This window comes from Ranitomeya imitator, chromosome 1, assembly GCF_032444005.1.
Source record: "Ranitomeya imitator isolate aRanImi1 chromosome 1, aRanImi1.pri, whole genome shotgun sequence".
Lineage (NCBI taxonomy): Eukaryota > Metazoa > Chordata > Amphibia > Anura > Dendrobatidae > Ranitomeya > Ranitomeya imitator.
The window spans coordinates 634934636-634961931 of record NC_091282.1 but is presented as its reverse complement, the minus strand read 5'-3'; the positions used below and the strand labels follow the sequence as shown (position 1 = coordinate 634961931).

General features: G+C 47.3%; 1 protein-coding gene across 1 annotated transcript in view; it reads right to left on the bottom strand.

Annotated features, from left to right (window-relative positions):
- ENSA (endosulfine alpha) overlaps positions 1-19336 on the bottom strand; it is a 40284-nt gene extending 20948 nt beyond the window's left edge. Inside the window, exons 1-2 of the mRNA XM_069727020.1 lie at positions 19153-19336; positions 12206-12331 (exon numbers count right to left, since the gene is read on the bottom strand). Coding sequence (XP_069583121.1) covers positions 12206-12331; positions 19153-19209 — 183 coding nt within the window. The 5' untranslated portion in view covers positions 19210-19336. The remainder of the gene's footprint in view (positions 1-12205; positions 12332-19152) is intronic.
- Between the last annotated feature and the right edge of the window lie 7960 nt (positions 19337-27296).

The following is a 27296-nucleotide window of genomic DNA, read 5'->3' as shown; positions in this document are numbered from 1 at the left end:
CGACGGATTGTGACGGATGCTCGTCCGTTCTATCCGCCATGCGACGGATCCGTCGAAATTTGGCTGACGTCATCTAGACATAGACGGACATTATAACGTTTTTTGTCAACGCCGAAATGACGGATCACGACGGATCCGTCGCATCCACCATTCCATAGAATGGCCGCCTATGGGCGACGGATCCGTCGCGACCGTCATTTCGGCGGATCCGTCCCCCAATCCCCAATCCGCTTTTTCAATTGCACATTCTCAAAACGTAGATACTTTTCACAGACAACCCCCAAGTAACGGATCCGTCAAAAAAACGGATCCGTTAGAACCGTTTTCTCAACAATTGTGACGGATCCGTCACTATGTCGGAAGTGACTGACGCCAAACAACTGAAGTGTGAGAGAAGCCTTAGGCACATTAGGGGCTCTCCAGACGAGACATGACACCAGCAGACCATTCCATCATAGTCTGCGTTCCGAAACATCACTCCTTCCCTTTCGAGCCCTGCCATGCATCCAAACAGTAGTTTTACCCGCATATGGGGTATCTGCGTACTCAAGAGAAATCGCATAACAAATTTTGAGGTCCATTTTTTACTGTTACTATCCTTGTGAAAATAAATTTTGAACTCACGTAACATTTTTGTGAGTCACTTCAAATGTGAGGTAAAGTTTGCTGCAAAAATTAGAAATCGCTGGTCAACTTTTAACCCTTATAACTCCCTAATTTAAAAAATTGTTTCAAACATTGTGCTGATGTAGAGTAGACATGTGGAAAATGTTATTTATTAACTATTTTGTGAGATTAGTTTAACCTTTTAGTGACCATAATACGTCTTTTTACTAACCTGCGATATAAGACACTAGCATTACTCAATCTACTATATAATTGTCTAAGGGTCACTTCCGTCTTTCTGTCTGTCACGGATATTCATTGGTTGTGGCCTCTGTCTGTCATGGAATCCAAGTCGCTGATTGGTCGTGGCAAAATGCCCACGACCAATCAGCGACGAGAGCAGTCCGACGGCAACATGGCCGCTCCTTCCTCCCCGCAGTCAGTGCCTGCTCCATATTCCCCTCCAGTCAGCGCTTACACAGGGTTAATGGCAGCGCTAATGGACCGTGTTATGCCGCGGTGTAGCGAAGTCAGTTAACGCTGCTATTAACCCTGTGTGACCAACTTTTTTTTTTACTATTGATACTGCCTACTTTTTTACCCCACTGTATATAGCAGCCACATAGTATATAGAACAGGCCACGTAGTATATACTTATTTTCCACCATAATATGCAAATAAAATGTTTAAAAAAACAGACAATGTGATTTTCTGGATTTTTTTTTTCTCAGTTTGTCTCCCATAGTTGAGGTCTACCTATGATGTAAATTACAGACGCCTCTCATCTTTTTAAGTGGTGGAACTTGCACTATTGCTGACTGACTAAATACTTTTTTGCCCCACTGTACATACATACATATTCTAGAATACCAAAGGCGTTAGAATCGGGCCACCATCTAGTCTACTACATAATTGTCTAAGGGTCACTTCCGTCTGTCTGTCTGTCTGTCACGGATATTCATTGGTCGCGGCCTCTGTCTGTCACGGAAATCCAAGTCGCTGATTGGTGGTGGCTGTTTTGCCACGATCAATCAGCGACGGGCACAGTCCGGCGGAAAAATGGCCGCTCCTTCCTCCCCGCAGTCAGTGTCCGCTCCATACTCCCCTCCAGTCAGCGCTCACACAGGGTTAATGGCAGCGTTGACCGCGGTGTAACGCACTCGGTTAATGCTGCTATTAACCTTGTGTGACCAACTTTTTACTATTCATGCTGCCTATGCCGAATCAATAGTAAAAAGATCTAATGTTAAAAATAATAAAAAATAGTTATATACTCACCGTCCGTCGGAACACGACTTTCCCTCTCCTTGCGACGCTCCGGTGATTTGGTTTGGTCTTGAAGGTGAAAACAGGCTTCATGGGTGAAGATGTTAAAGAAAAAAACACTATTAACTATATGGGGTTAATCTCCAGGGTAATAGCATTTCTAACCTGCCAGGCGCCTGCACATAGCAGAACGCTGTAGGGAGAAAATTATCTTTATTTCCCCTGGCAGAGTTCCGTTTTCAGTCATGGCGCTGTGGTGGGTTAAGTCACTACTCTGTGTATACAAATGGTCGGCTGTAACTGCAACCCCGGTTCCTGACTGACAGCGGACACCCTCTATACTCAAAGCAGTGACTGAATCCAGAACACCGTCGGAGGGAATAGCTTCATTTTCTCCCTGCAGCATTTGGCCAAGTGCGGGCAGCGGGCATCGGACAGGTTAGGCTTCTTTCACACTTTCGTCGGTAGTCACCCGTCACGAAGCGTCGGTGTGACGTACCGACGGAAGTGCTTGCTTTCACATTTCCATCTGCGTTGCCGGGCAGGAAAGAGTCAGAGATAGACATTTCCTGCCGGGCATGCGCAGATGTGAAAACTGGATGCGACGTACAGAAAAACATTCCCTTGAACGTTTTTCTGAGACGAAGGGCCGCCAAAACCCGACGCATCCAGTGCACGACGGACGCAACTTGAGGCCATACGCCGCGATCCGTCGGCAATACAAGTCTATGGGAAAAAAAACGCATCCTGCGTTTTTTTCCCCAAAACGACGCATTGTGATGCCTATAAATAAATGTAAGTGTGAAAGTAGCCTTAGTAATGCTATTACCCTGCAGTTTAACCCCTTCATGACCCAGCCTATTTTGACCTTAAAGACCTTGCCGTTTTTTGCAATTCTGACCAGTGTCCCTTTATGAGGTAATAACTCAGGAACGCTTCAACGGATCCTAGCGGTTCTGAGATTGTTTTTTCGTGACATATTGGGCTTCATGTTAGTGGTAAATTTAGGTCAATAAATTCTGCGTTTATTTGTGATAAAAACGGAAATTTGGCGAAAATTTTGAAAATTTCGCAATTTTCACATTTTGAATTTTTATTCTGTTAAACCAGAGAGATATGTGACACAAAATAGTTAATAAATAACATTTCCCACATGTTTACTTTACATCAGCACAATTTTGGAAACAAAATTTTTTTTTGTTAGGAAGTTATAAGGGTTAAAATTTGACCAGCGATTTCTCATTTTTACAACGAAATTTACAAAACCATTTTTTTTAGGGACCACCTCACATTTGAAGTCAGTTTGAGGGGTCTATATGGCTGAAAATACCCAAAAGTGACACCATTCTAAAAACTGCACCCCTCAAGGTACTCAAAACCACATTCAAGAAGTTTATTAACCCTTCAGGTGCTTCACAGCAGCAGAAGCAACATGGAAGGAAAAAATGAACATTTCACTTTTTAGTCACAAAAATTATCTTTTAGCAACAATTTTTTTATTTTCCCAATGGTAAAAGGAGAAACTGAACCACGAAAGTTGTTGTCCAATTTGTCCTGAGTACGCCGATACCTCATATGTGGGGGTAAACCACTGTTTGGGCGCACGGCAGGGCTTGGAAGGGAAGGAGCGCCATTTGACTTTTTGAATCAAAAATTGGCTCCTCTTTAGCGGACACCATGTCACGTTTGGAGAGCCCCTGTGTGCCTAAACATTGGAGCTCCCCCACAAGTGACCCCATTTTGGAAACTAGACCCCCCAAGGAACTTATCTAGATGCATATTGAGCACTTTAAACCCCCAGGTGCTTCACAGAAGTTTATAACGCAGAGCCATGAAAATAAAAAATAATTTTTCTTTCCTCAAAAATGATTTTTTAGCCTGGAATTTCCTATTTTGCCAAGGATAATAGGAGAAATTGGACCCCAAATATTGTTGTCCTGTTTGTCCTGAGTACGCAGATACCCAATATGTGGGGGTAAACCACTGTTTGGGCGCACGGCAGGGCTCGGAAGGGATGGCACGCCATTTGGCTTTTTAAATGGAAAATTAGCTCCAATCATTAGCGGACACCATGTCACGTTTGGAGAGCCCCTGTGTGCCTAAACATTGGAGATCCCCCAGAAATGACACCATTTTGGAAACTAGACCCCCAAAGGAACTAATCTAGATGTGTGGTGAGGACTTTGAACCCCCAAGTGCTTCACAGAAGTTTATAACGCAGAGCCATGAAAAAAAAAAAAAATTATTTTCTCAAAAATGATCTTTTAGCCTGCAATTTTTTATTTTCCCAAGGGTAACAGGAGAAATTTGACCCCAAAAGTTGTTGTCCAGTTTCTCCTAAGTACGATGATACCCCATATGTGGGGGTAAATCACTGTTTGGGCACATGCCGGGGCTCGGAAGTGAAGTAGTGACGTTTTGAAATGCAGACTTTGATGGAATGCTCTGTGGGCGTCACGTTGCGTTTGCAGAGCCCCTGATGTGGCTTAACAGTAGAAACCCCCACAAGTGACCCCATTTTAGAAATTAGACCCCGAAAGGAACTTATCTAGATATGTGGTGAGCACTTTGAACCCCCAAGTGCTTCACAGACATTTACAACGCAGAGCCGTGAAAATAAAAAATCATTTTTCTTTCCTCAAAAATTATGTTTTAGCAAGCATTTTTTTTGATTCACAAGGGTAACAGGAGAAATTGGACCCCAGTAATTGTTGCGCAGTTTGTCCTGAGTATGCTGGTACCCCATATGTGGGGGTAAACCACTGTTTGGGCACACGTCAGGGCTCGGAAGTGAGGGAGCACCATTTGACTTTTTGAATACGAGATTGGCTGGAATCAATGGTGGCGCCATGTTACGTTTGGAGACCCCTGATGTGCCTAAACAGTGGTAACCCCTCAATTCTACCTCCAACACTAACCCCAACACACCCCTAACCCTAATCCCAACTGTAGCCATAACCCTAAACACAACCCTAACCGCAACACACCCCTAACCACAACCCTAACCCCAACACACCCCTAACCATAACCACAACCCTAATTCCAACCCTAACCCTAAGGCTATGTGCCCACGTTGCGGATTCGTGTGAGATATTTTCGCACCATTTTTGAAAAATCCGCGGGTAAAAGGCACTGCGTTTTACCTGCGGATTTTCTGCGGATTTCCAGTGTTTTTTGTGCGGATTTCACCTGCGGATTCCTATTGAGGAACAGGTGTAAAACGCTGCGGAATCCGCACAAAGAATTGACATGCTGCGGAAAATACAACGCAGCGTTTCCGCGCGGTATTTTCCGCACCATGGGCACAGCGGATTTGGTTTTTCATATGTTTACATGGTACTGTAAACCTGATTGAACACTGCTGCGAATCCGCAGCCAAATCCGCACCGTGTGCACATGGCCTAATTCTAAAGGTATGTGCACACGCTGCGGAAAACGCTGCGGATCCGCAGCAGTTTCCCATGAGTTTACAGTTCAATGTAAACCTACGGGAAACAAAAATCGCTGTGCCCATGCTGCGGAAAAACTGCACGGAAACGCAGCGGTTTACATTCCGCAGCATGTCACTTCTTTGTGCGGATTCCGCAGCGGTTTTACAACTGCTCAAATAGAAAATCGCAGTTGTAAAACCGCAGTGAAATGCGCAGAAAAACCGCGGTAAATCCGCCATAAATCCGCAGCGGTTTAGCACTGCGGATTTATCAAATCCGCAGCGGAAAAATCCGCAGAGGACCAGAATACGTGTGCACATACCGAAACCCTAACCCTAGCCCTAACCCTACCCCTAGCCCTAACCCGACTCCTAACCCTATTCTAACATTAGTGGAAAAAAAAAAATTCTTTATTTTTTTATTGTCCCTACCTATGGGGTTGACAAAGGGGGGGGGGTCATTTATTATTTTTTTTATTTTGATCACTGAGATATAATCTATCTCAGTGATCAAAATGCACTTTGGAACGAATCTGCCGGCCGGCAGATTCGGCGGGCGCACTGCGGATGCGCCCGCCATTTTGGAAGATGGCGGCGCCCAGGGAGAAGACGGACGGGACCCCGGCTGGATCGGTAAGTATGATGGGGTGGGGGGGGGACCACGGGGGGGGGGGGGATCGGAGCACGGGGGGGGGGGAATCGGAGTGCGGGAGGGGTGGAACGGAGCACGGGGGGCGTGGAACGGAGCACGGGGGGCGTGGAACGGAGCACGGGGGGGCTGGAACGGAGCACGGGGGGGCTGGAATGGAGCACGGGGGGGTGGAACGGAGCACCGGCGGGGGGTGGATCGGAGTGCAGGGGGGGTGATTGGAGCACGGGGGGGGTGATTGGAGCACGGGGGGAGCGGACAAGAGCACGGGGGGGGGAGCGGAGCACTGGACGGAGGGGAGCCGGAGCAGTGTACCGGCCAGATCGGAGGGCTGGGGGGGGCGATCGGTGGGGTGGGGTGGGGGCACACTAGTATTTCCAGCCATGGCCGATGATATTTCAGCATCGGCCATGGCTGGATTGTAATATTTCACCCGTTATAATGGGTGAAATATTACAAATCGCTCTGATTGGCTGTTGAAAGTGAAACTGCCAATCAGAGCGATCGTAGCCACGAGGGGGTGAAGCCACCCCCCCTGGGCTAAACTACCACTCCCCCTGTCCCTGCAGATCGGGTGAAATGGGAGTTAACCCTTTCACCCGATCTGCAGGGACGCGATCTTTCCATGACGCCGCATAGGCGTCATGGGTCGGAATGGCACCGACTTTCATGACGCCTACGTGGCGTCATGGGTCAGGAAGGGGTTAAACACCATATCTACAGGGATATACCGATTTTCCCGATGACAAGTTCACTTTAAGGAATGATGTGCTGCAGTATCTAGAAGGAAGGAAGCATCACACGGCCGGGATTTATCGCTCATTAATGAACTACCACAGAACATGAGAGCCAGCTCAGATAATAACTCATCAGTAGGCCACCGAGCCATAATTACTGCATAATATATATTGTATAATGCAACTCCAAACCAAGGGAATACAGAGTGTAACTCCAGAGCTGCACTCACTATTCTGCTGGTGCAGTCACTGTGTACATAGATTACATTACTGATCCTGAGTTACATCCTGTATTATACTACAGAGCTGCGCTCACTATTCTGCTGGTACAGTCACTGTGTACATACATTACATTACTGATCCTGAGTTACATCCTGTATTATACCCCAGAGCTGCACTCACCATTATGCTGGTACAGTCACTGTGTACATACATTACATTACAGATCCTGAGTTACATCCTGTATTATACTACAGAGCTGCGCTCACTATTCTGCTGGTGCAGTCACTGTGTACATACTGTAAGTTACATTACTGATCCTGAGTTACATCCTGTATTATACTACAGAGCTGCGCCCACGATTCTGCTGGTGCAATCACTGTGTACATACATTACATTACTGATCCTGTACTGATCCGGAGTTACCGTATATACTCGAGTATAAGCCGACCCGAGTATAAGCCGACCCCCCTAATTTTGCCACAAAAAAACTGGGAAAACTTATTGACTCGAGTATAAGCCTAGGGTGGAAATGCAGCATTTACTGGTGAATTTCAAAAATAAAAATAGATCATTCTTGCCCCATAGCTGTGCCATATAGTGCTCTGCATGTTCATTATTGCCCCATAGTTGTGCCATATAGTGCTCTGCACCGTTCATATTTCCCCATAGCTCTGCCATATAGTGCTCTGCACCTTTCATATTTCCCCATAGCTCTGCCATATAGTGCTCTGCACCTTTCATATTGCCCCATAGCTCTGCCATATAGTGCTCTGCACCGTTCATATTTCCCCATAGCTCTGCCACATAGTGCTCTGCACCGTTCATATTGCCCCATAGCTCTGCCACATAGTGCTCTGCACCGTTCATATTTCCCCATAGCTCTGCCATATAGTGCTCTGCACCGTTCATATTTCCCCATAGCTCTGCCATATAGTGCTCTGCACCGTTCATATTGCCCCATAGCTGTGCCCCATATAGTGCTCTGCGCCGTTCATATTTCCCCATAGATGCTCCACATAAATCTCTGCCATTGCTGCTGCTGCAATAAAAAAAACAAAAAACGCCATACTCACCTTTCTTGCTTGCAGCTCACAGCGTCCGGTCCCGGCGTCTCTCCGCTCTGACTGATAAGGCAGAGGGCGCCGCGCACACTATATGCGTCATCGCGCCCTCTGACCTGCACAGTCAGTGCAGATAGACGCCGGGAAGATGGAGCGGCGCCGGGAAGATGGAGCGGCGCCCGGCGGCTGGAACGTGGACAGGTAAATATGGGATACTTACCTACTCCTGGCGTCCGGCTCCTTCTCCCGGACAGCTGTCTTCGGTGCCGCAGCCTCTTCCTCTATCAGCGGTCACCGGCACCGCTGATTAGAGAAATGAATAGGCGGCTCCACTCCTATGGGAGGTGGAGCCGCTTATTCATTTCTCTAATGAGCGGTCCCACGTGACCGCTGAACAGTGGAAGAGCTGCAGCACCGAAGACCGTGGGACAGGCGGGGAGCACCAGGATCGCTGGAAGCAGGTAAGTATGCCTCAGCGCCCTCTCCCCCTCACCCGCCGACCCTGCCACCCACCTTGACTCGAGTATAAGTTGGCTGAAAATCTCGGCTTATACTCGAGTATATACGGTACACCCTGTATTATACCCCAGAGCTGCACTCACTATTCTGCTGGTGCAGTCACTGTGTACATACAGTGGGGCAAAAAAGTATTTAGTCAGTCAGCAATAGTGCAAGTTCCACCACTTAAAAAGATGAGAGGCGTCTAATTTACATCATAGGTAGACCTCAACTATGGGAGACAAACTGAGAAAAAAAAATCCAGAAAATCACATTGTCTGTTTTTTTAACATTTTATTTGCATATTATGGTGGAAAATAAGTATTTGGTCAGAAACAAAATTTCATCTCAATACTTTGTAATATATCCTTTGTTGGCAATGACAGAGGTCAAACGTTTTCTGTAAGTCTTCACAAGGTTGCCACACACTGTTGTTGGTATGTTGGCCCATTCCTCCATGCAGATCTCCTCTAGAGCAGTGATGTTTTTGGCTTTTCGCTTGGCAACACGGACTTTCAACTCCCTCCAAAGGTTTTCTATAGGGTTGAGATCTGGAGACTGGCTAGGCCACTCCAGGACCTTGAAATGCTTCTTACGAAGCCACTCCTTCGTTGCCCTGGCGGTGTGCTTTGGATCATTGTCATGTTGAAAGACCCAGCCACGTTTCATCTTCAATGCCCTTGCTGATGGAAGGAGGTTTGCACTCAAAATCTCACGATACATGGCCCCATTCATTCTTTCATGTACCCGGATCAGTCGTCCTGGCCCCTTTGCAGAGAAACAGCCCCAAAGCATGATGTTTCCACCACCATGCTTTACAGTAGGTATGGTGTTTGATGGATGCAACTCAGTATTCTTTTTCCTCCAAACACGACAAGTTGTGTTTCTACCAAACAGTTCCAGTTTGGTTTCATCAGACCATAGGACATTCTCCCAAAACTCCTCTGGATCATCCAAATGCTCTCTAGCAAACTTCAGACAGGCCCAGACATGTACTGGGTTAAGCAGTGGGACACGTCTGGCACTGCAGGATCTGAGTCCATGGTGGCGTAGTGTGTTACTTATGGTAGGCCTTGTTACATTGGTCCCAGCTCTCTGCAGTTCATTCACTAGGTCCCCCCGCGTGGTTCTGGGATTTTTGCTCACCGTTCTTGTGATCATTCTGACCCCACGGGGTGGGATTTTGCGTGGAGCCCCAGATCGAGGGAGATTATCAGTGGTCTTGTATGTCTTCCATTTTCTAATTATTGCTCCCACTGTTGATTTCTTCACTCCAAGCTGGTTGGCTATTGCAGATTCAGTCTTCCCAGCCTGGTGCAGGGCTACAATTTTGTTTCTGGTGTCCTTTGACAGCTCTTTGGTCTTCACCATAGTGGAGTTTGGAGTCAGACTGTTTGAGGGTGTGCACAGGTGTCTTTTTATACTGATAACAAGTTTAAACAGGTGCCATTACTACAGGTAATGAGTGGAGGAAAGAGGAGACTCTTAAAGAAGAAGTTACAGGTCTGTGAGAGCCAGAAATCTTGATTGTTTGTTTCTGACCAAATACTTATTTTCCACCATAATATGCAAATAAAATGTTAAAAAAACAGACAATGTGATTTTCTGGATTTTTTTTTCTCAGTTTGTCTCCCATAGTTGAGGTCTACCTATGATGTAAATTACAGACGCCTCTCATCTTTTTAAGTGGTGGAACTTGCACTATTACTGACTGACTAAATACTTTTTTGCCCCACTGTACATTACATTACTGATCCTGTACTGATCCTGAGTTACATCCTGTATTATACTCCAGAGCTGCACTCACTATTCTGCTGGTGCAGTCACTGTGTACACACATTACATTACTGATCCTGAGTTACATCCTGTATTATACCCCAGAGCTGCACTCACTATTCTGCTGGTGCAGTCACTGTGTACGCACATTACATTACTGATCCTGAGTTACATCCTGTATTATACTCCAGAGCTGCACTCACTATTCTGCTGGTGCAGCCACGGTGTACATACAGTTGTGTGCAAAAGCTTTCATACCCCGGCAGAATTTTTGCTTTCACAAAGGACTTCAAGCTGTCACTGATGTTAGAGGGGGCAATACACGGTATTAAGAAATGGGGTATGTAAACTTTTGTTCAGGGTCATTTGGATGTTTTGGGTTGTCATTATGATTTAAAAAGAGAAAACACAGTAGTCTGACAATAAATGGCTTCACCCAACCAGTAATCATGAGTGGAAAAATAGTTTTGGTGTTATCATTTATATTCTCTGAAAAAGGTCAAGACAGCAAAAATTCTGCTGGGGTATGTAAACTTTTGAGCAGAACTGTACATTACTGATCCTGAGATACATACAGTATTATACTTCAGAGCTGCACTCACTATTCTGCTGGTGCAGTCACTGTGTACATACATTACTGATCCTGTACTGATCCTGAGTTACATCCTGTATTATGTTCACTATATATAGAGGAAAGATCAGGCCATCTACATTGTAGAGGTCAGTTTTATAGCCAGCAGCACAGCGAGTGCAGCTCTGTGCTTCATACAGCACATGATATAGTTCGAAAAATACGGTATATCACTAAGACGCAGTTTTTTCGTCCAAAAACCATGGAGGAAAATGGGGGGTGCGTCTTGTAGTCCGAATGTACCAGCTCTGGCTGTGGTGGGGAGGTGGCAGCGCGTTACAGAGGCAGGAGCCGGCTGCTGCTGAGGCCAACTCCTGTGCCCGCTGCTAAAGAGAAATGAATATTCACTGCATTCCACGCACATGGGAGTGGAATGCGGTGAATATTTTTTTCTCTTAAGTAGCGGCACACGTGACCACCAGCAGCTGCAGGAAGGCTCCTGCTTACACTGTGCCCCACTATTAATGAGCAATGAATACTCACTGCTCTGCGCGCACACGGTCCCGGCATGCAGAGCACTGAGTATTCAGGCAGCTGCCTTCCAGCTTGCAAACAGTGCATGACATCCCTGCCATGCGCTGCTTACAAGAATAAAGCAGCTGCTGGCATTGGAACAAGATGCTGCAAGGGAGTGCCGGGAAGGTAAGTGAAATGGTTTGTTTTTTAATGTTTTTGGATTGGGCCATGCACACCAGGCTAGGGATGAGTGGGGCCATGTGTATCAGGATGGGATAAAATATATCAGGACAGAGGATATTAAGTACAGAATTAACCACATTTTTAGCTTCAATTTTTGTTTCCTTAATTTCCTCCTCTAAAATCTAGCCTTATAGTCCAAAAAATACGGTACTTTTTATTTATATTTGTTAAAAAAATGCTGAAAAGTAAATATCTACGAAGGACATGGGAGAGGCCCAAGACAGACCTCTTTGCATTAATGGCATACTTTAGGCCAGGGGTGGGGAACCTCGATGACCTTTTATCAGGCCCCCGAGCAGATTCTCAGGGACCGCATTCTTGGGTAAGAGCTGTATTTTGATTACAACCAGCTCATTAATTTCTTCATGCTCTGTTAGCACACACACACATACACGCAGTGTTCACTACTGAACATTGATGGGCATGCAATGAAAGATTATGTCCTCACACCAGTGCCAGAGTCAAGATGCACTTTGTGGGCCGAGTTTGTATGGCCCAGAAGGATGGTATAAATATCCAAATGGCCCTTGGCAGAAAAAAAAAGAAAAAAAAAAAAAAAAGATTCCCCATCCCTGGTTTAGGGCATGGTATCCCCTTCTGTTATTAGGAGGTAGACACATGACCACTTACCCCTTTCTGAAGCCTCTTCATAAGGAAATCGGAGCCTCCCGGCTTCTGCCCTAGATTGGGGTATTTGGCCTTCAGCTTCTGCTCCTCCGCCTTCTCAGGCGTCACTGTCTCCTTTTCTTGGGAGTCCTGAATAGAAGAGATATCAGAGGTTGAAGATTTCCATAAATGCCAGGTGGTCATTAGCTGGAAACTTTTCCTGCAGTGGCCACTACAGGTGGAGTGCGGTATTACCTCAAATAAGGAGCAGTCCATTGTAACAAGGACAGCAGGAGCTCACCAAGACCATTTCTCATTGGCTGCCTTCCTCTCTGGCTGATTTGGGGGTAGTCCTGAGCAGCTGTTGTCTGTATTACAATGACTCTCACAAACATATAGGGAACCTGTGGAACGCGTGTGAGGCCGATAATCGTCTGCACTTTCCTGCATACACTCGTTTCCCTCTTATCTGACCTGAGCAGATGGTGCACACGTCCACACTCGGCCCACAAGGCCATTACTCTGCAGCTTTTACCAGGCACCCGGCCCTGCATTATTCTGTACCGAAGTGAACTCTTAGGGTCTTCAGGTCTTATACTCGTAAATCTAAAATTTTGATATGGCTAAAGGGACGGACACAGAGACACAGACTTTAAGGCTAATTTCACACTGGGCGTTTTTTGCAGCTTTTTTTATGCCAATTTTCAGCTGCTTTTTCCATTACCAGCAAAGCCTAAGAGTTTTCAGATATCTCATGCACACACATTGTTGTCATCAGGATTTTGTGCTTTGCATTGTTTCTTTTTTTGGACATAGAGAATGTCACTTCTTTCAGCGTTTATACCCACTGACTTGAAAGGGTGGTGAAAAAATGCTGAAAAAACACAGGTATCATTTTTTTGCAGCGTTTTTTGATGCAGAAAAGTCAAGGACAGCAGGATGTGACCTCTCAGACGGCACCGCAAGAGTACGTTTTCCTGCTCACGGTGCAGACATGTAGCAGAGCTAGAACAGTCGTGGGACAAATGGATTATCATTTTCTCAGCGGAAAGGTGAGGAATATAGTTGCTATTTTAATTCTCTTGTGGGGGACAATGGGCGATGTAGTAAGTATGGTTTAATTAAGATTTTTTAAAGTCTGTCATTCTTTCATTTAAAAGACTTTATTCTGGGTGTATTTTTATACAATATGACTATGGGGTTAGTAATGGGGCGTCTTATAGATGCCTCTTCATTACTAACCTGTGGGCTTGATGTCACCTGACAATACAAAGGTGACATTAACCCCCCCCCCCCATCACCCCACTTGTCACCGCCACAGGGCAGTGGGAAGAGCGAGGCGAAGTGCAAGAATTGGCTGATCTATAAGGCCTCTTTCACACTTCCATCACAATGCGCAGTTTTGTGAAAAAAATGGATCCAGCAAATGTTTCTGCTGGATCCGTTTTTTCCCATAGACTTGTATTAGCGACGGATTGTGACGGATGGCCATCCGTCGTGTGCTGATCTGTCGTAAAATTGCTGTCCGTCGGGCAGAGAAAACGCACAGAGGAACGTTTTTTGTGTACGTCGGAAAATCGCCCAGCGACGGTTCCTGCGCTGTCCGTCATTGGCTATAATAGAAGCCTATTGGCGCAGGATCCGTCGCTGACTGTCAAAAGCAGAAAACCAGCGACGGGTTCCGGCTTTTGAAACTGAGCATGCGTGGAAGAATTTCCCTTCAGGGAAATTCTCTCTCGCTCCCTTTACTATTGATGATGCCTATGCAGCATCAATAGTAAAAAGATATAATGTTAAAAATAATAAAAAAAAGGAAAAAAATCGTGATATTCTTACCTTCAGGCGTCCACCACAGCCTTCCGGATGCTCGCGATGCTGCCGGCAGCTCCCGTTCCAAGTAATGCCTTGGGAGACAATGACCTGTGATGACGTAGCTCTCTCACGAGACCGCTAAGTAATCAGGTTATTGTCGCAAGGCATTACTGGGAATGGGATCATCGGGAAGGCTGTGGGGGACGGCGGAAGGTGAGAATATCATGATTTTTTATTTAATTATTTTTTAACCTGGGTAGTGCTGTGTAAGCGTTTTCGCAGCGGAAAAACGCGGCAAAAACGCATACACAACGTCTGCACATAGCCTCGACCGATCCGTCAAAAAACAGACCCAGTGCACCCGTTTTTTACAATCTGCACAGGATCCGTCTTTTCAACATTTTGATGGATTGTGACGGATTGTAAAAAATGGAAGTGTGAAAGAGGCCTGAGATGCACCTTTTCTGGGGCAGCTGTCTGCCTAGTCCTTGCTGGTTACTAATTATAGGGGAACCCTTACGTCATTTTTCGGGGTTCCCCGTTTTAATAACCAGCAAAGGCTAAGTATACAGCTTTAAACTGATATTAACCCCTTCCCGACCTGTGACAGCGTATGCGTCTTGAAAGTCGGTGCCAATCCGACCTGTGACGCATATGCGGTGTCACAGAATGATCGCGTCCCTGCAGGTTGGGTGAAAGGGTTAACTGTAATTTCACCCGACCTACAGGGACAAGGGGAGTGGTACTTCAGCCCGGGGGGGAGGGGGTTATTCGCTGTTGGCTGTTGAAAGTGAAAAAGTCAATCAGAGCAATCGTTATATTTCACCAATAAAAATTGGTGAAATATTACAATTCAGCCATGGCCGATGCTGCATCTAGATTAGCTCCTTAGGGGGTCTAGTTTCCAAAATGGGGTCACTTGTGGGGGAGCTCCAATCTTTAGGCACACAGGGGCTCTCCAAACGCGACATGGTGTCCGCTAATGTTTGGAGCTAATTTTTCATTCAAAAGTCAAATGGCGCGCCTTCCCTTCCGAGCCCTGCCGTGTGCCCAAACAGTGGTTTACCCCCACATATGAGGTATCGGCGTACTCGGGAGAAATTGGACAACACATTTTAGGATCCATTTTATGCTGTTGCCCATGTGAAAATGAAAAAATTGAGGCTAAAAGAATTTTTTTGTGAAAAAAAATTTTTTTTTTCATTTTTACGGATCAATTTGTGAAGCACCTGGGGGTTCAAAGTGCTCACTATGCATCTAGATAAGTTCCTTGGGGGTCAAATTGTACAATAACTTTTGGGGTCCAGTTTCTCCTTTTACCATTGGGAAAATAAAAAAAATTGTTGCTTCTGCTGCTGTGAAGCACCTGAAGGGTTAATAAACTTATTGAGGCCGGTTTCACACGTCTATGGCTCCGGTACGTGAGGTGACAGTTTCCTCACGTACCGGAGGCACTAACTCACGTAGACACATTGAAATCAATGTGTCTCTGCACATTGTCAGCGTGTTTTCACGGACCGTGTGTCCGTGTGCAAAACACGGAGACATGTCAGTGTTCGTGGGAGCGCACGGATTACACGGACCCATTAAAGTCAATGGGTCCATGTAAAACACGTACCGCACACGGACGCTGTCCGTGTGCCATGCAGGAGACAGCGCTACAGTAAGCGCTGTCCCCACCACGTGGTGCTGAAGCAGTCATTCATATCTTCTCTCCAGCAGCGTTCGCTGGCGAAAAGATGTGAAAAATCCTTCCTCTCCGCACCTTCTCCTGTATGAGCGGTCACGTGGTGCCGCCGATTACAGTCATGAATATGCGGCTCCACCTCCCATAGGGGTGGAGCCGCATATTTATCACTAATGGGCGGCACCACGTGACCGCTCATACAGGAGAAGCTGCGGCGAGGACAGGACGCTGCGAGGGAGCCGGGTGAGTATTTTATTAACAGCGGGCGGGCGCACAGGGATCTTTATTTTAAACACGAAAAAAAAAAAAAAAGGATTTTTCATATCTTCTCGCCAGCAAACGCTGCTGGAGAGAAGATATGAATGGCGGCTTCAGCACCAGATGCAGGGGACAGCGTTTATCTCTAGCGCTGTCTCCTGCACGCTCCGTGTCGTACCCAGTCGGCACACGTGTGCCACACGGATGGCCTACGTGATCTCACAGACACACTGACACGGCGGATAACTCCGGTACCGATTTTTCCGGTACCGGAATTATCTGGACGTGTGGGACAGGCCTGAATTTGGTTTTGTGCACCTTGAGGGGTGCAGTTTTTAGAATGGTTTCACTTTTGGGTATTTTCAGCCATATAGACCCCTCAAACTGACTTCAAATGTGAGGTGGTCCCTAAAAAAAATGGATTTGTAAATTTTGTTGTAAAAATGAGAGATCGCTGGTCAAATTTTAACCCTTATAACTTCCTAGCAAAAAAAAAAATGTTGTTTCCAAAATTGTGCTGATGTAAAGTAGACATGTGGGAAATGTTATTTATTAACTATTTTGTGTCACATAACTCTCTCGTTTAACAGAATAAAAATTCAAAATTTGAAAATTGCTAAATTTTTAAAATTTTCGCCAAATTTCCATTTTTTTCACAAATAAACACAAAAATTATCGACCTAAATTTACCACTAACATGAAGCTCAATATGTCACGAAAAAACTCTCAGAACCGCTAGGATCCGTTGAAGCATTCCAGAGTTATTACCTCATAAAGGGTCACTGGTCAGAATTGCAAAAAACGGCCAGGTCATTAAGGTCAAAATAAGCTGGGTCATGAAGGGGTTAATAGTCTGGGAAGCTCCATGGGTATTACCCCCCTTCCCAGGTGCCAGCTTTCCCTCTGCTGGCTAAATAAATTGGAGCCCGTGCCATTTTTTTTTTAAATAATCTTTTAATAATTAAATACATGTCCAGTAAGCTGCACACACTGTAATAATGGTATAAGTCACTGACATCTTTATATCTAGCTATTCTATGTGTATATATCTATTCTGTCAGTGTGATGTTACTGTACGCAGCCGTTGAATTGCCGACTTTTCAAAGGACACCGGTGTGTACCATTCAGGCAGCACTCGCATGGTCGGAGTGCTGTGCGATTTTTCTCTAGCACCCATTGACTTCTATTGCCGAATGCGATCTGATTTCTGACAATCGCAGCATGCTGCAATTTTTTTCCAGTCCAATCATGACCTGCAGGTATGCTTTTACAGAAAGTAGTTTATTTTTCTCCAGGGGCACTAAACTTTATTAGTGTGTACAGAGACACAAGTTAGCCCAAAAACCGCATTAAAAAAACGCACCAAAACACGCATTTGTGCGCAGCTTCTTTCCTGCCAACAAATCAGGTGTTGCTGTAAACAAAGAAACAGCGAAAAGGCCTTAGGGTAGATACATCAAACAGATGGCAATTTTTGTCTTGTCTGCCCGATTGGCTGCAGAGGTCACATGATACAACACTGCCTACTAGGAACAGCAGTGCAGATATTGCAGGAGCGGAGCGGCTGCAGGGGGAGTATAGAACAGGGGGGTCAAACTGCATTCCTCGAGGGCTGCAAACAGGTCATGTTTTCAGGATTTCCTTGTACTGCACAGGTGATAATTTAATCACCAACTCATTATCTGTGTAGGTGATTAAATTATCACCTGTGCAGTGCAAGGAAATCCTGAAAACATGACCTGTTTGCAGCCCTCGAGGAATGCAGTTTGACACCCCCGGTATAGAAGGTTTTGAATTAAGCAGTTACATGCTGTTATCAATCTCATTTAAAAGTCACAGGCCCGAAGCCTGAGGCTGCACCACTGAGAGAATCTGGGAGCAACACGCCCTTTCATCCGGTCAGCTGGGATCTCACCTGGGAAAGTACATACTGCAGCCTCCATGGCAAGGAGGGCCAGGCAGGAGTCGCAGTCTCAGTAGTGCAGCCCCAGGATTCCCACCGTGCACCGCCAGGCCCCCCCCTCGCCCCACACCGTGCACCGCCAGACCCCCCCTCGCTCCACACCGTGCACCGCCAGGCCCCCCCTCGCCCCACGCCGTGCACCGCCAGGCCCCCCCTCGCCCCACACCGTGCACCGCCAGGCCCCCCCTCGCTCCACACCGTGCACCGCCAGGCCCCCCCTCGCCCCACACCGTGCACCGCCAGGCCCCCCCCTCGCCCCACACCGTGCACCGCCAGGCCCCCCCTCGCTCCACACCGTGCACCGCCAGGCCCCCCCTCGCTCCACACAGTGCACCGCCAGACCCCCCCTCGCTCCACACCGTGCACCGCCAGGCCCCCCCTCGCTCCACACCGTGCACAGCCAGACCCCCCCCTCGCCCCACACCGTGCACCGCCAGGCCCCCCCTCGCTCCACACCGTGCACCGCCAGGCCCCCCCTCGCTCCACACAGTGCACCGCCAGACCCCCCCTCGCTCCACACCGTGCACCGCCAGGCCCCCCCTCGCTCCACACAGTGCACCGCCAGACCCCCCCTCGCTCCACACAGTGCACCGCCAGGCCCCCCCTCGCTCCACACCGTGCACCGCCAGGCCCCCCCTCGCTCCACACCGTGCACAGCCAGACCCCCCCCTCGCCCCACACCGTGCACCGCCAGGCCCCCCCTCGCTCCACACCGTGCACCGCCAGGCCCCCCCTCGCTCCACACAGTGCACCGCCAGACCCCCCCTCGCTCCACACCGTGCACCGCCAGGCCCCCCCTCGCTCCACACAGTGCACCGCCAGACCCCCCCTCGCTCCACACAGTGCACCGCCAGGCCCCCCCTCGCTCCACACCGTGCACCGCCAGGCCCCCCCTCGCTCCACACCGTGCACAGCCAGACCCCCCCCCTCGCCCCACACCGTGCACCGCCAGGCCCCCCCTCGCTCCACACCGTGCACCGCCAGGCCCCCCCTCGCTCCACACAGTGCACCGCCAGACCCCCCCTCGCTCCACACCGTGCACCGCCAGGCCCCCCCTCGCTCCACACCGTGCACCGCCAGACCCCCCCCTCGCACCACACGTCAGGCCCCCTAGTTTCCCCTCACCCCACACCGTGCACCAGCGCCCCCTCCTTGCACCACACCGTCTCTGCCCCTTGTCCCCTTCCAGGCTCTCTAGAAGGCCTCCTGACACCCCACCGTTACTCATGTACAGAGGAACAGCGCCATTACCTGCTTCTCCTCTCCGGTCTCCTCGAATTGCACGTCCCCTTCGTACTTTTCTGACATGATGGCAGCTCGAGAAGAGGGGAAGAAAAACAGCTGTGAATGACACCGGCGACTTTCCACAGCGCGCCCCAATCTTTCTACCCCGACTTCTCCGTTCCAAAATGGCGACTACCGCGCCTGACGTCACGGCTCTGGGACCCCTGTTTTTTTTTTTTTTTGCTATCCCAGGAGAAAGAAGCAGGATCCAATCATATGTCGCGCTGACGTCATAGCTGGCCAATAGCGAAATAGGACGGAAGAGATTTTACGCAATGAGAAGGCTGGACGGGATGTGGAGGCGGGTTTAGGCGTGCGGGCAGCCAATGAGAAATAGGTCGTGACTGGATTCTGTTGCCATGGGAGAGATGCATCAGTGACAGTGTGCGGAGATCGTTGTATCGTTGCCAGCAGCGCGCGCGTGTGTGTATGTGTGTATATATGTGTGTGTGTGTGTGTGTGTGTGTGTGTGTATATGTGTGTGATTCAAGATTCAAATGTATATGTGTGTGTATATGTGTGTGTGTGTGTGTGTGTGTGTGTGTGTGTATATATGTGTGTGTATGTTTGTGTGTGTATATATGTGTGTGTGTATATGTGTGTGTGTGTGTATATATGTGCGTGTATATATATGTGTGTGTGTGTGTATATGTGTGTGTGTGTGTGTGTATATATGTGTGTGGGTGTGTGTGTGTATATATATATATATATATATATATATATATATATATATATATATATATTACTGTATATATATGTGTACAGGGCTCCAGGTTTTTGAGGGCCCCGGGCGAAAGAGGCTCAGTAGCCCCCTCCCCCCCTTAACACACTCCACGATTCATGATGCACAGCAGAGAACTATATATAAATGCCAGATTTCACTTCTTACATGAGTGATAGCTATTGCTGATTCTACTATACCATACAGCAGAGGGGCTTTATATAAGTCAACCCCTTACATGCCAATTTTTTAAAGTAAACATTAGAGAGTATTAATGTAGAAGATTTGTAAAAGAGCAAAATAGGTAGCATATAGCACAGCCCACGTAGTATATTGCACAGCCACGTGGTATATAACACAGCCCACATAGTATATAGCACAGCCACGTAGCATATAGCACAGCCACGTAGTATATAACAGCCATGTAGTATATAGCACAGCCACGTAGCATATAGCACAGCCACGTAGTATATAGCACAGCCACATAGTATATAGCACAGCCACGTAGTATATAGCACAGCCCACATAGTATATAGCACAGCCACGTAGTATATAGCACAGTCATACAGAATATAGCACAGTCCACGTAGTATATAGCACAGCCATGTAGTATATAGCACAGCCAAGAAGTATATAGCACAGCCACGTAGCATATAGCACAGCCACGTAGTATATAACAGCCATGTAGTATATAGCACAGCCACGTAGCATATAGCACAGCCACGAAGTATATAGCACAGCCACGTAGTATATAGCACAGCCACATAGTATATAGCACAGCCACGTAGTATATAGCAAGATTCAAGATTCAAAGAAGCTTTATTGGCAGGACCAAATACACATCAGTTTTGCCAAAGCAAGTGTATAAAGGCAATAGGGATAGGGACTGTGGGGATGTTGGGTAGGAGCTGTAGGGAAGGTGGATGGGGGCAGATCCATTGTGGGGGTTATAGTCCATGGCATAGGGGAGGTGGATGGGGCAGATCCATTGTGGGGGTTATAGTCCATGGCATAGGGGAGGTGGATGGGGGCAGATCCAGGGTGGGGGCTATAGTCCATGGCATAGGGGAGGTGGATGGGGCAGATCCATTGTGGGGGCTATAGTCCATGGCATCAAAGTTCTCTTTCTCGCAGTCTATGACATTCGCTCACATACCGCGCTGCTATCTCCACCGCTCTCTCTTCTTCTCCCAGCAGGATATATGTTTTCTCTTCCTCCTTCATGGTGATGAAGTCCGGGAAGATATGTGAGAGTCTCCTGAAGTGAGTGTCCCTCACAGCCCACGTAGTATATAGCACAGCCACGTAGTATATAGCACAGTCATATAGTATATAGCACAGTCCACGTAGTATATAGCACAGCCATGTAGTATATAGCACAGCCACGAAGTATATAGCACAGCCACGTAGCATATAGCACAGCCACGTAGTATAGAACAGCCATGTAGTATATAGCACAGCCATGTAGCATATAGCACAGCCACGAAGTATATAGCATAGCCACATAGTATATAGCACAGCCATGTAGTATATAGCACAGCCATGTAGTATATAGGAGTCATATAGTATATACTGTAGCACAGCCCACGTAGTATATAGCACAGCCACGTAGTATATAGCACAGCCCACATAGCATATAGCACAGCCCACATAGCATATAGCACAGCTACATAGTATATAACACAGCCCATGTAGTATATAACAGCCCACGTAGAATATAGCACAGCCACGTAGCATATAACACAGGGGAGAGGTCCTCTCGTTCCCAGGAAAGGCAGAGCAGATTCTCAGAGGGGCTATGCCTTTACTGTGGTAAGGCTGACCATTTTATTAAGTAATGTGAAGGACGCATAAACAAGGAAAAGAGAAAAAAAAGGTCAATCAGAATAACCCTCCCTTTCGCATTGCATTTTTACGGTCGGCAGGAGTTTCTTTTTCTGGTAGTTCTATCTGTCATCAGGGCCGTATTTGCCACTAGGCACTTGAGGGCACGTAATAATAAACCGGAAACCACATCAAACTATGGGAACACATGTTAATATGATGTTTATCGAAAATAACCCATAGTATATTATTGGACATATACGGACACACTGACGTCCATAGATCAAGCACCACCAAAAAAATCAGTGTACAAATGTCCACAAACTATTATTCAGGTCACAATACAAAAAGTTTATTAAATACATAAAACAGACCACAAGACAAGGCAACGAATAAAAGGGTAACAGATCTTCCCACATTCAAGAATAGGCGGAGACAGGGCCATATGTGAAAACACCTGAGAGACAGCATAAAATCATAGATGTACATGTAAGCAGAGCATCCTGCACCATGAGCATGTCCCACATCACATACCTGTAAGTACAGCAGGGTCACATAGAGGCACTCCCGCCCTCCCCGACGCGCGTTTCGGAAGTATAACAACTTCCTTCCTCAGACATGCTCATGGTGCAGGATGCTCTGCTTACATGTACATCTATGATTTTATGCTGTCTCTCAGGTGTTTTCACATATGGCCCTGTCTCCGCCTATTCTTGAATGTGGGAAGATCTGTTACCCTTTTATTCGTTGCCTTGTCTTGTGGTCTGTTTTATGTATTTAATAAACTTTTTGTATTGTGACCTGAATAATAGTTTGTGGACATTTGTACACTGATTTTTTTGGTGGTGCTTGACTTGAGGGCACGTGCCTAGGGCGCCAGGATGCGGGAGGGCGCACTTGAGCGAGGTTTTTTCTTTTTTTTGTGTGTTTTTAAGTCTGGAGTCAAGCGCCCCCCCACCTACTCCCCCCCCCCACCTCCTTGAAGTCGTCATACTCACCCTCCTCCAGCGGTGACTGCAACTCCGTCTCAGCGCCGGCAGCTCGTCTTGTCCTCAGCGGTCAAGTGGTACCGCTCATTAAGGTGATGAATATGGGCGCATATTCATCACCTTAATGAGCGGTACCACGTGACCGCTCATACAGGAAGGAAGGAAGACGCTGCGGCAGGACAGAGATGCCAGGAAGTTCTGCGCCACGTGGTGAGAGAAAGGTAATGCAAGACGGGAGGATGGTGGAGGATGGGGGGAGGATGGAGGAGTCATGCACACAGGGTGGGAGGATTGGGGAGCCATGCATACAGGGTGGGAGGATGGGGGAGCCATGCATACAGGGTGGGAGGATGGAGGAACTGTTATGACCTGGTGGTCAAGACAATAATGGACCTGGTGGTTAAGAGCACACGGAATGACCTGATAGTTACTGATAATAAGGACGAGCTCTGGGACGTGGGAACTCTGCTGACCGCAATCCCTAAACCTATCAAGCACACTAGAAATAGCCGTGGATTGCGCCTAACGCTCCCTATGCAACTCGGCACAGCCTAAGAAACTAGCTAGCCCTGAAGATAGAAAAATAAAGCCTACCTTGCCTCAGAGAAATTCCCCAAAGGAAAAAGCAGCCCCCCACATATAATGACTGTGAGTAAAGATGAAAATACAAACACAGAGATGAAATAGATTTAGCAAAGTGAGGCCCGACTTACTGAACAGACCGAGGATAGGAAAGGTACTTTGCGGTCAGCACAAAAACCTACAAAAAGACCACGCAGAGGGCGCAAAAAGACCCTCCGCACCGACTCACGGTGCGGAGGCGCTCCCTCTGCGTCCCAGAGCTTCCAGCAAGCAAGACAACAAATTAAATAGCAAGCTGGACAGAAAAATAGAAAACCAAAGAAATACAAGCTGGAACTTAGCTTCTGATGGGAAGACAGGTCACAAGAACGATCCAGGAGTGAACTAGACCAATACTGGAACATTGACAGGTGGCATAGAGCAAAGATCTAAGTGGAGTTAAATAGAGCAGCAGCTAACGAATAAACCTAGTCACCTGTGAAACTCAGAAACACCCACCAGAGGAAGTCCATGGACAGAACCAGCCGAAGTACCATTCATGACCACAGGAGGGAGCCCGACAACAGAATTCACAACAGTACCCCCCCTTGAGGAGGGGTCACCGAACCCTCACCAGAGCCCCCAGGCCGACCAGGATGAGCCAAATGAAAGGCACGAACCAGATCGGCAGCATGAACATCAGAGGCAAAAACCCAGGAATTATCTTCCTGACCATAACCGTTCCACTTGACCAGGTACTGGAGTTTCCGTCTCGAAACACGAGAATCCAAAATCTTCTCCACCACATAATCCAACTCCCCCTCAACTAACACCGGGGCAGGAGGATCAACGGATGGAACCACAGGCGCCACGTATCTCCGCAATAACGACCTATGGAACACATTATGGATGGCAAAAGAAGCAGGAAGGGCCAAACGAAATGACACAGGATTGATAACCTCAGAAATCTTATACGGACCAATGAAACGAGGCTTAAACTTAGTAGAGGAAACCTTCATAGGAACATAACGAGACGACAACCAAACCAAATCCCCAACACGAAGTTGGGGACCCACACAGCGCCGGTGGTTAGCGAAACGTTGAGCCTTCTCCTGGGACAATGTCAAATTGTCCACCACATGAGTCCAAATCTGCTGCAACCTATCCACCATAGTATCTACACCAGGACAGTCTGAAGACTCAACCTGCCCTGAAGAGAAACGAGGATGGAAACCAGAATTGCAGAAAAACGGCGAAACCAAAGTAGCCGAGCTGGCCCGATTATTAAGGGCGAACTCAGCCAACGGCAAAAAGGACACCCAATTATCCTGATCAGCAGAAACAAAGCATCTCAGATATGTTTCCAAAGTTTGATTAGTTCGTTCGGTTTGGCCATTTGTCTGAGGATGGAAAGCCGAGGAAAAAGACAAATCAATGCCCATCCTAGCACAAAAGGATCGCCAAAACCTTGAAACAAACTGGGAACCTCTGTCAGAAACTATGTTCTCCGGGATACCATGTAAACGAACCACATGCTGGAAAAATAATGGCACCAAATCAGAGGAGGAAGGCAATTTAGACAAAGGTACCAAATGGACCATCTTAGAAAAGCGATCACAAACCACCCAAATGACCGACATCTTTTGAGAGACGGGGAGATCCAAAATAAAATCCATAGAAATATGCGTCCAGGGCCTCTTCGGGACCGGCAAGGGCAAAAGCAACCCACTGGCACGAGAACAGCAGGGCTTAGCCCGAGCACAAGTCCCACAGGACTGCACAAAAGAACGCACATCCCGCGACAAAGACGGCCACCAGAAGGATCTAGCCACCAAATCTCTGGTACCAAAGATTCCAGGATGCCCAGCCAACACTGAACAATGAATCTCAGAGATAACTCTACTAGTCCATCTATCAGGGACAAACAGCTTCTCCGCTGGGCAACGGTCAGGTCTATCAGCCTGAAATTTTTGCAGCACCCGCCGCAAATCAGGGGAGATGGCAGACAAAATTACCCCCTCTTTGAGAATACCCGCCGGCTCAGGAACACCCGGAGAGTCAGGCACAAAACTCCTTGACAGGGCATCAGCCTTCACATTCTTAGAGCCCGGAAGGTACGAAACCACAAAATCAAAACGGGAGAAAAATAACGACCATCGAGTCTGTCTCGGATTCAACCGTTTGGCAGACTCAAGATAAGTCAAATTCTTGTGATCTGTCAAGACCACCACGCGATGCTTGGCTCCTTCCAGCCAATGATGCCACTCCTCGAATGCCCACTTTATGGCCAACAATTCACGATTACCAACATCATAGTTACGCTAAGCAGGCGAAAACTTTCTAGAAAAGAAAGCACATGGCTTCATCACCGAGCCATCAGAACTTCTTTGCGACAAAACAGCCCCTGCTCCAATCTCAGAAGCATCAACCTCAACCTGAAACGGAAGCGAAACATCTGGCTGGCACAACACAGGGGCAAAAGAAAAACGACGCTTCAACTCCTGAAAAGCCTCTACAGCCGCAGAAGACCAATTGACCATATCAGCACCCTTCTTGGTCAAATCAGTCAACGGTTTAGCAACAGTAGAAAAATTAGCGATGAAGCGCCGATAAAAATTAGCAAAGCCCAGGAACTTTTGCAGGCTCTTCACAGATGTCGGCTGAGTCCAATCGTAAATGGCCTGGACTTTAACAGGGTCCATCTCGATAGTAGAAGGGGAAAAAATGAACCCCAAAAATGAAACCTTCTGAACTCCAAAGAGACACTTTGACCCCTTCACAAACAAGGAATTCGCACGAAGGACCTGGAACACCATTCTGACCTGCTTCACATGAGACTCCCAATCATCCGAAAAGACCAAAATATCATCCAGATACACAATCAGGAATTTATCCAGGTACTCTCGGAAGATGTCATGCATAAAGGACTGAAATACTGATGGAGCATTGGAAAGCCCGAATGGCATAACCAGGTACTCAAAATGGCCCTCGGGCGTATTAAATGCAGTTTTCCATTCATCGCCTTGTTTAATACGCACAAGATTATACGCCCCTCGAAGATCTATCTTGGTGAACCAACTAGCCCCCTTAATCCGAGCAAACAAATCAGACAGCAGCGGCAAAGGATACTGAAATTTGACTGTAATTTTATTAAGAAGGCGGTAATCAATACAAGGTCTCAAAGAACCATCCTTCTTGGCCACAAAAAAGAACCCTGCTCCTAACGGTGATGACGACGGGCGAATATGGCCTTTCTCCAAGGATTCCTTTATATAACTCAGCATAGCGGCGTGTTCTGGCACAGATAAATTGAACAATCGGCCCTTTGGAAACTTACTACCAGGAATCAAATTAATTGCACAATCGCAATCCCTATGAGGAGGTAGGGCACTGGCTTTGGGCTCATCAAATACATCCCGATAATCCGACAAAAACTCTGGAACTTCAGAAGGAGTGGAAGACGAAATAGACAAAAATGGAACATCACCATGTACCCCCTGGCAACCCCAGCTGGACACAGACATAGATTTCCAGTCCAATACTGGATTATGAACCTGTAGCCATGGCAACCCCAAAACGACCACATCATGCAGATTATGCAACACCAGAAAGCGGATATCCTCCTGATGTGCAGGAGCCATGCACATGGTCAATTGGGTCCAATACTGCGGCTTATTCTTGGCCAAAGGTGTAGCATCAATTCCTCTCTATGGAATAGGATACTGCAAGGGCTCCAAGAAAAAACCACAGCGCCTAGCATACTCCAAGTCCATCAAATTCAGGGCAGCGCCTGAATCCACAAATGCCATAACAGAATAGGATGACAAAGAGCAAATCAGAGTAACAGACAATAGAAATTTAGACTGTACCGTACCAATGGTGGCAGACCTAGCGAACCGCTTAGTGCGCTTTGGACAATCGGAGATAGCATGAGTGGAATCACCACAGTAAAAACATAGCCCATTCCGACGTCTGTGTTCTTGCCGTTCAGCTCTGGTCAAAGTCCTATCACATTG